The sequence below is a fragment of the Gadus chalcogrammus genome, chromosome 20, assembly GCF_026213295.1.
Source record: "Gadus chalcogrammus isolate NIFS_2021 chromosome 20, NIFS_Gcha_1.0, whole genome shotgun sequence".
In the NCBI taxonomy this organism is placed as follows: domain Eukaryota; kingdom Metazoa; phylum Chordata; class Actinopteri; order Gadiformes; family Gadidae; genus Gadus; species Gadus chalcogrammus.
The window spans coordinates 20,007,804-20,017,678 of NC_079431.1; the positions used below are offsets into that span (position 1 = coordinate 20,007,804).

General features: G+C 46.9%; 1 protein-coding gene across 1 annotated transcript in view; it reads left to right on the forward strand.

Moving 5' to 3' along the window:
* Nucleotides 1-8,417, forward strand: part of tmprss3a (transmembrane serine protease 3a) — a 9,262-nt gene extending 845 nt beyond the window's left edge. The window contains exons 2-13 of the mRNA XM_056579292.1: nucleotides 1,246-1,462; nucleotides 2,947-3,063; nucleotides 3,843-3,959; nucleotides 4,225-4,348; nucleotides 5,084-5,209; nucleotides 5,517-5,563; nucleotides 5,750-5,915; nucleotides 6,228-6,403; nucleotides 7,299-7,394; nucleotides 7,554-7,696; nucleotides 7,834-7,986; nucleotides 8,373-8,417. Of these exons, the coding sequence (XP_056435267.1) occupies nucleotides 1,246-1,462; nucleotides 2,947-3,063; nucleotides 3,843-3,959; nucleotides 4,225-4,348; nucleotides 5,084-5,209; nucleotides 5,517-5,563; nucleotides 5,750-5,915; nucleotides 6,228-6,403; nucleotides 7,299-7,394; nucleotides 7,554-7,696; nucleotides 7,834-7,986; nucleotides 8,373-8,417 (1,527 nt within the window). The remainder of the gene's footprint in view (nucleotides 1-1,245; nucleotides 1,463-2,946; nucleotides 3,064-3,842; nucleotides 3,960-4,224; nucleotides 4,349-5,083; nucleotides 5,210-5,516; nucleotides 5,564-5,749; nucleotides 5,916-6,227; nucleotides 6,404-7,298; nucleotides 7,395-7,553; nucleotides 7,697-7,833; nucleotides 7,987-8,372) is intronic.
* The last annotated feature ends 1,458 nt before the right edge of the window (nucleotides 8,418-9,875 follow it).

A 9,875-nucleotide genomic window follows, 5' to 3' on the forward strand; every position in this document is an offset into this window, starting at 1 on the left:
CCCACTAGACTGCTGTGACTATAAGACTACGGTGACTACTACACTGCTGTGAATACCAGACTGCTGTGACAACTAGACTGCTGTGACGATTAGACTACTCTGACTACTAGAATGATGAGACTATTATACTGCTGTGACGATAAGAGTCATGTGACTATTAGACTGTTGTGACTATTATACTACCTTGACTATTAGAGTCATTTGACTATTAGACTGCTGTGACTATAAGACTGCTGTAACTGTTAGAGTCATGTGACTATTAGAGTCATGTGACTATAATAGCCATGTGACTATCAGAGTCATGTGACTATTAGACTGCTGTGCATATTAGACTGCTGTGAATGTTAGAGTCATGTGACTATAAGAGTAATGTGACTATTAAAGCCATATGACTATTAGAGTCATGTGACCACGAGACTGCTGTGACTATTAGAGTCATGTGACTATTATAGTCATGTGACCACTAGACTGCTGTGACTATTAGAGCAATGAGGCTTTTAGAGTCATGTGACTATTTGACTCCTTTGACTTTTAGGGTCATGTGACTACTAGAGTCATATGACTACTAGACTGATGTAAACCAAGAGCAAGCTGCTGGAGACGAGTGATGGTTGCACAGAATATGGAAGCATCCTCTGTGACGTCACCCATTGGTTTGGACCACAGAACTACCGGTACTTAACATGTTGTTCCAGACAGGGAAGTCAGGGAAACAAATGGCGTTAAGTGTAATGTTTTTCACCACTGTATTCACATTATATTCGCTGAGTAGCGGTTAAATTTGATAATAACGTGATAAATATATTTTAGTATATTTATTCATTGCATGTTGGCCCTGTCATTGAAATTCTCAAACTAGTCCTATTGAATGTATGTGCTTTCTATGGTCCACAATTCTAGTGGCCCATTTGCTGATACAGCCAGTGACTGTATGGTAAACTCACTAGGAAGTTGACAGCAATTTCCCTAGTTACAAAAAAACAGTTACTTCTGTTAACGAACTATGCTCTAGTTACAATCATTTTAACATCTCTCTCCCTCTCTTTATATATATAAATCTTCAGTACGTATCTGCATGGGAGGAATGGTGAATAAGCCACGGCCTACAGTGTCTGACTTATCGCTGACCCATACAACTGGATACTGTGTTGTGTTGACCACTCTATGTGTAGAAGGCGCAGAAGCTAGTTACAACTGGTGTTATGCATTTAACTTATCAATGGACATCACCCCGTCTGGATGCAGGTCCCAGAGTCCGGCCCCCCAGACCTAGAGGTGGTCTCCGTGACCGAGGAGGAGCTCCCATCAGTCGAGACCCCAAACACTCTGAACGTCAGCCCTCTGGGGAGCCCCACTGAGAGCCCCACCACAGCAAAAGAGCCCCGTGGAGCGGAGGAGGGCCCCCCAAAGGCCCCGTCCAGCCCCACCATGCCCGTCACCAAGGTGCAGCCCTTCATGAACGGTGAGGCCAAGGCTCTCCCAGCACATCCCTGACCCGCTGGAGTCCTTCTGGACATGGGAGGACACAGATGGAGAGCGAGATGTGATCAATGGATGGGTGGATGGATGGATAGAGGGATGGAGGGATGGAGGGATGGGCGGATAGATGGATAGAGGGATGGAGGGATGGAGGGATGGATGGATGGATGGATGGATGGATGGATGGATGGATGGATGGATGGATGGATGGATGGATGGATGGATGGATGGATGGATGGATAGAGGGATGGAGGGATGGATGGATGGATGGATGGATAGAGAGATGGAGGGATGGATGGATGGATGGATGGGCGGATGGATGGATGGATAGAGGGATGGATGGATGGATGGATGGATGGATGGATGGATGGATGGATGGATGGATGGATGGATGGATGGATGGATGGATGGATGGATGGATGGATGGATGGATGGATGGATGGATGGATGGATGGATGGAGGGATGGATGGATGGATGGATGGGCGGATGGATGGATAGAGGGATGGAGGGATGGAGGGATGGATGGATGGATGGGCGAATGGATGGATAGAGGGATAGAGGGATGGATGGAGGGATGGATGGATGGATAGAGGGATGGATGGAGGGATGGATGGATGGATGGATGGATGGATGGATGGATGGATGGATGGATGGATGGATGGATGGATGGATGGATGGATGGATAGAGGGATGGAGGGATGGATGGATAGAGGGATGGAGGGATGGATGGATGGATGGATAGAAGGGATGGAGGGATGGATGGATGGATGGATAGAAGGGATGGAGGGATGGATGGATAGAGGGATGGAGGGATGGATGGATGGATGGATGGATAGAAGGGATGGAGGGATGGATGGATGGGTAGATGTCTTGTTTAGACCTGAAGGACAACCTCAACTCACCAATCACCCATGTTGCCGTCTGCCTTCAATCTCCTGTCGGTCAATGCACCAAAAGGCTGGGTATTACATTGAAAAACAAATAACCCAATGAAAAACAATGGCTTACAAATCCAGATCGTGAAGTATCACCTGCACCCTTTCAGTCACTCCCTTGGTGGGAGATGCTTGGAAATGCGTCACATCAAACATACAAGAATGCAATTTCACCCTATTCATAAACAGTAACCAAACACTAGAATGCAACCAAACAAACTGACTAAGGCCCGGCTCAAATGGTGCTTGGCCCACTAGCTGTGATTGCAATAACCTGCGTTGTCCCACAGACAGTGTCGGTGTGGATGTTGGAATTCATTGTTGAATTTCCAGCTGCAAATCATGTTTTGTGGTGGAATGGAAAAAAGGGGTCAAAATCCCAAAGCCTAGTAGTTTGATATTAGGCTTTCGCCATCACTTGCATTGTTGTGATTGTGAATCATTTAATTAATTCATGTACATGAGCACCATCCATCCGCTATATATTCTTATGCCTAGTAATGTCCTTCTCTCATTCCTCCATCCCTCCAGAAAATGAGATGGAAGACAAGACGTGGAAGGGCAGACTGCTGGCCCATCAGACCGAGCTGCTGATCGCCGCTGCGGTGCTCGTGGTGCTCCTTCTGGCGTTCGGCATCGGCCTGGGAGGTGAGTGTCTGCTGGGCGGAGCCTCAGCCCGCTGGTTGGCAATGAACCATCGTGCACTCAGGGCCCCCCCTCCTCCTCCTCCTGTATCAATATTTGATGGTGAAAGCGCTCTTGGTCGAGCAATGTGTTGCGCGGTTCGCTCTGCGACCAAGAGCTCCTCCTCTTGGCCCATGAGAGTGTTTAATAGAATGGGGCTCGTGGTGGGGTGTGAAACAGTGTTGGTTTACAGTTGATATCTACGCACACAGCTTACATGGCTGATAAGATCTAAGCCTGATGTTGGCTTCTATGACTCAAGGCCTCCAAGAACACAAACAAACAATTACCGTAAGTTAGACATGAAGAGGTAATATTTCCCTTTAGTTCCCACACGCAATAGCTTCTACTCAGAGTTGTGGGGATGGTTTCTGACCATTTGATGTTACCTTCGTAGGTCCAAACTTTGTGGACGGGTATTGAACCTATGATTTGTATTTCAGTCAGTTTAAAACCAAAAAATGTGAATGGGCTCCGGATCTGTGATTTGTATTGTAATCGCTCTGAGTTGAGGGGATGGGTTTTGAACCTATGATTGGTATTTCGGTGGGTCTGAGCAGTGTGGATGGGTTCTGAACTCATGATTTGTGTTTCAGTGGGTCAGAGTGGTGTGGATGTGTTCTGAACTCACGATTTGTTTCCCACTGGGTCTGAGCTGTGTGGATGGGTTCTGAACTCATTATTTGTGTTCCAGTGTTTCAGAGCGGTGGGGATGGGTTCTGAACTCATGATTTGCATTTCAGTGGGCCTGAGCTGTGTGGGGAAGATTCGCTGTAGAAAGTCGTCTCGCTGCATCAGCAGTTCAGCTCAGTGCGACGGAGAGCTGGACTGTGATCACGGCGAGGACGAACTCAGCTGTGGTGAGAACACACACACACACACACACCAACACCGATACACCCACACACACACACACACACACACACACACACACACACACACGCACATACAAACACACACACACACACACACACACACACACACACACACACACACACACACACACACACACACACACACACACACACACACACACACACACACACACACACACACACTACCTGTCTAGCAGATATGCACATCCTCTTATCCTGTATAAAAAAGCTGTAACGGTTGTCCTGGCAGTGCGTCTGAGTGGGAAGCGTGGCGTTCTCCAGGTGCTCAGTGGAGGCGTGTGGAGGACCATGTGTTCAGACAACTGGAACAACAACCTGGGGCGCTCCGCCTGCAAGCAGCTGGGATACCCCAGGTAGGCCACTCATTATCAGTTTCAAAGGACAATACCACTCTGGGTCATCAAACAATCCTGGTTTGTTCGAAGTATTTGGTACCAAAAAAATATTGAATGAATGAATAACATAATTTCTTATAACTTTGAAAAACAAATTTGGACAGATTCTTCCAAAGACTATTTAGTGTGAACGACCCTGCCACAAATGTGAACACTAACCACATTGACAGACAATATACGCCCAGAGTGGAGCGCCCTCCAGTGTACAAACGCTTGGACACTACGCTTGAAGGGCCTCCTCCACCAAGAAGGACCCGGGTGGTGGTGTTGAGATCCTGTTTATGTAGACGTTTCTTAATACTGGTACATGGCGATGGTGTGTGATGGTGAGTGTGTGTGCTGATGGCTAGTTTAACCTGTTGTACACTGAGTACTCAATGTACAGGTGTGCAGCCTCCCCCAGCCCCAGACTCGGCCAGGTAAGGCTGCTTAAACCAGCTGTCATCCACACACATTCCAAATAAGTAATAAAACATAAAATGTGTTATAACAGAGACCAATGTGCTAATGTACCATTGTTGAAATCCATGGGTAACATTCAACGCAAAATGTCCTTTGGAAGAATCTACTGGTTTGATCACCAAGAGAAACTCAATCTATTGTAGAATCATATGCAACACTTTGTTCTATGTATACATGTGTTTCCCATGTAGTGCTGGTATTAGTATGAATATTAACAATAATGATGTTCAGATACGTGGAGTCCAGAGCCACGCCCCTCTCCTCCGTGGAGCAGGACTTCCAGAACAATCTGGTGTCAATCAACCTGAGCCCTTCTGGACTGCACCTCATCAAGATCCACAACAACAGCAACCTCAGGTACAATCACAGCTCTACACATCAGGGCAAATGACCTGTATTCAGTGACCACAACACTATGAATCTGAGGATATCAACCTGATCACACACTATGAATCTGATTAAATCATCCTGATAATAACTCTATGAATCTGATTAAATCACAACAATGCAAATCATCTGAAATCACTGCCATTCAGAATAATGGCATAACTTGGATGTTGCTGGTGTTACAAATCACCTAAAATCACTGTCACAGCTCTACTGATGTTAGAATTTTCCTCATCATGGAAAGGTTCCTTATATTCCACCTCCTCTCCTTCCACAGTAAGACTCAGTGCACCTCAGGGAAGGTGACCACCATCAGGTGTCTTGGTGAGAGCAACACTGGGGCTGTTATCGTGTGTGTGTGTGTGTGTGTGTGTGTGTGTGTGTGTGTGTGTGTGTGTGTGTGTGTGTGTGTGTGTGTGTGTGTGTGTGTGTGTGTGTGTGTGTGTGTGTGTGTGTGTGTGTGTGTGTATGTGTGTGTAACCGCTCTATGCTGTCCCTCACTCCCATCAGAGTGTGGCACAAGGCCCAAGAATCCCAACCGCATTGTCGGGGGCAATGCCTCAACACTTGGACAGTTCCCCTGGCAGGTCAGCCTGCACTTCAGGAGCAAACACATGTGTGGTGGCTCCATCATCGCCCCCCAATGGATCCTCACGGTAGCGCACTGCGTTTACAAGTCAGTACTGTGCTCATCAGTCAGGTGGTGGGCAAGTGCAATGTACCTATAAGGTATCTCCATAACGACTGACACTCTCTAGTAAGGCTTTGCACAAGCCTCCATCTAGCAGAGATGGGGGCAGCTTTCTGCCCCAGCGTCAATCAACCACCCATCCCTCCGTCCCCTCCTCCCTCCCTCCCTCCCTCTGTCCGTCCTTCACTCCCTCACTCTCTCATCCCTCACTCCCTCTGTAATTCCCTCCCTCCTCTCTCCCTCTCTCTTCCCTCCCTCCCTGCCTCATCCCTCCCTCCCTCCCCCCTGCCTCCCCAGGTATTTGCCCTCCCAGCCTGTCCAGTGGACGGTGCATGCAGGCATCGTGCAGCAGACCCTGAGCTCGGCGCATGCCCAGGCGGTGGAGCAGATATTCTACCACGACCAGTACCAGTCGGACGGCGTGGACTACGATATCGCCCTGATGAGGCTGAGCCAACCACTGGCCTTCAACGGTACTGCACACACACACATCTAGTCACACACACATACAGTCACTCACACACACGCACGTACGTACGTAGACACACATACACACACAAACACATACACACAAACAAGTAGTCACATACACATTTGCAGTCACTCATACACACACACCCACATAAACACATTCACACACATACAAACATGTAGTCGCAAACACATCCGCAGTCACACACACACATACAGATACGTACGCACACAGACATGTTTTCACAAACTCATGCGCAGAGTAACCCCCACGCAAACACCCTAACACAAACAGGTAGCTCCCTTCTCTCCCTTGGTGTTCAGTGTCTCCACCCATCCATTCACCTCTTTCCCTCACTCTGATCTCAGGTTTCATGGCGTGCCGTTAGAGCTGTCATTACACGTCCTCTTGTCTCTCTTTCTAATGAGCTTTTGGTTTGGTTGAGATGTTACCAAGCATATTCATATCCCTTCTAATTGCTACAGAAATTACACTTTGCATATGACTAGATAGTCCCAAAAAGTTGGTTTGATCTACAACATGGCTGTTATCAACACAAATATTGTTTTATTAACAGAGGGGTCAAACAGGTGATGCGATGGCAAGCTTCGATCTTTAAACTGCAATATCTCAGTCATTGTTTTCCCCAAATGCTTGAAATGTTGCAAATCTGGTTCACAGTTAGCTCAAGATATGTGTGACCTGTACTTGAGTTTGAGCCATGAGGCCCTGCCCTTGGCTGGGTTGAAAATGCCCTTGTTTATTGTTTTAAATGTATAGTTTGTTGGCTTAAAGCCCAGGATATTTGTAGATGTTTGTTTATTATTATTATTGTTAGAAACATGGCCAGAACTCAACCACTGTGAGAGGTAGTTGATTGAGCTTCTGTTCTGCAGGCAATGTGGAGCCCATCTGTCTGCCTCACTTCGGGGAGGACTTTGAGGAGGGCTCCATGTGCTGGATCTCAGGGTGGGGCTCCACTGTGGACGACGGTGGGTCAGACACATCTGGGCAGTAACCTGCTGTATCCAAACCAGCTGGTCTTTAGCTGATCAGTGTACAAGAATGATCAAACATTTGGTATTTTCAACCATCACACTATCCTGTACCTCCCTCCATCCATCCTTCCTCCCCCCCTCTGGGCCCTGCAGGCGAGTCCAGCCTGTCTCTGAACGCAGCCCAGGTCGCCCTCCTCTCCAACAAGGCCTGCAACCGGGCGGAGGTTTACCAAGGCTTCATCTCCCCTCGCATGATCTGCGCAGGCTACCTGGCGGGGGGCACAGACTCCTGCCAGGTGGGTGGACGTCATCCACTGGTGTTCTTCACCAAATGACTCAGGGCTCATGCTGTAAAGTAGCGGTGGCGGCCAAAGGCCGAAAAATGCATCTTCAAGAAATGAATTATGAGTGTTTGTGTGTGTTTGTGTGTCAGGGAGACAGTGGCGGGCCCCTGGCCTGTGAGGGCCCCTCGGTGTGGAAGCTAGTTGGGGCCACCAGCTGGGGTATTGGCTGTGCGGAGCCCAACAAGCCTGGGGTGTACACCCGCATCACGCAGCTGCTCTCCTGGGTGCACCAGCAGATGGAGGTACCTTGCCTCACTCTCTGACCCCCCCCCCTCCCCCTGGTGGGAAACACAGCATGAAGTTTAAAACAGGGCTTTTCATAGCTGTCTTACTTACCTGTTTAAGGAATTCAACAAATTATTTGCTGTGGAGGCTATGGAACTCCCCTGGCATCAGTAATGAGGTAGGAAGGCCGTATTCACCTCATGGGGTATGCTGTCCAAAGCATCCGATTGGCTCGACCACCAAACCATTCTAATCTTTGAGGTCAGGAGGACAAAGCTGATGCAACACTGCCCTCTAGAGTTGAGCTGTGTGACCTTATGTCTCTCACCTGAGCTGTATTAACCCTAGCTGCTGCTGCCTTTAACCCCCTAGGTAACAAACATCCTCTGTGCTTTTCTTTCAGAGGGAAGAGGCACGCTCCTCCACTACAGAGAGCAAAGAGCACTGAAGCAGCCAGTATTAAACACACTACCACACACATGGCTGGTTCAGTAGCTGGACGGGGAGACCTCCCCATCGGTGGACGTGATTGTGCTGTGACAGCATACTTAACAGGACGGAGACAGAATCACCGTAAACAACACTTGTTCCTTAAGACTCTGGAGCTGTTAAACTTTATCCGTAATAGGGCAATTGGGACCCAAGAAAACGAAAGTTGGATCCTCAAAAAATGACACTTTTTATCCAAGAAAAATCTCTGAGACACACCTGATGTGAAGGAGACGCAGGACAAGCCAGAGGTTAGGCATTGTTTATTCCAAAATAGAAAGCTCTAAGGCAAACCCAACAGACAGAGAGAGTGAGAAGATACCAACGGATGCCCGACAGTAGAGACGGTGTGTGGGCTGAGGCCCAACAGTCACAGAGCTCCTGGTCCTCCGGACCCTGCAAACAGCCGGACCACCAGAGGCCTTCGCCTGCTGCTGGTGTACAGCACAACGGTCGAGGTTTCACACACGAGAGGCAACCAACGTTTTCTGCAGCAAAAGTCCAATATCAACAAATTGATAAGTTGAGAGGATATGTTTTATGAAGGAGTAACAAAGGGCTTGAAGCCACAGAATGCAGTCTTTTTTCTATTTTATTATTTTAATCCTTTAAGGCATACAACTAAAAGAGGGAGCCTAAAATGTTCCAAAGTAGCTCTCTCTGTTCTTGATGTGAGCAGTTATTTGTGTGTATCTCTAGATCTAGATCTAGAGATACACACATTATATATATTTGTGTAAACGGTCTGTTCTTGGTTGCAATTTGAATTCTCAACTGTGATTTGAAGTTTGCATCTTAAGCGTGATTGTGTGGTAAGCATAGTAATGTGGATTGTGCACTTTGAAAAAAACAAAAAAAAGGTAGTCCACTACGCAACGATGGTAAAATTATTAAAAAACACATGACTCATCGCATACACAATGTGGGGTAAAACTTGATTTATATTTAAAAAGAAGAAAAAGTACTGCGATCAAAGTTACTGAAAGAGAACCCCTGGGCGATTCCCTCACAATTCCCAGCCTAAAAGTATTTTAAACTTCTCTATTTAAAAAAAACAAGACAAGCCTTGTGTAGTTTAGTGTCCTTTGACTTAATTTCATTCACGTTCTGGTTTTCTGTGCTTCTTGGCTAGATTTCTTTACAAAAGAACATCGGTAAGGCCATTTTTTGTATCGCAAGTTTAAAACCAGATTTACACAGCAATTTTTCAATCAGCATTCAACTTTTTTTTTTCGTTCCTTTTTTTTACTAGAAAACTGAAATGAACCCTGGAAAACAGGGTCGCTAGTTTAATAATGAATCTGTACATAAATATTCCTTACAAAACAAAACAAGAGAAACACAAACAAGGAAAAAAACAAAACCACTCGTTACTTCTCAAGTTTGTATATAAAAATAAGCTCTCTCCTTCTCTCCT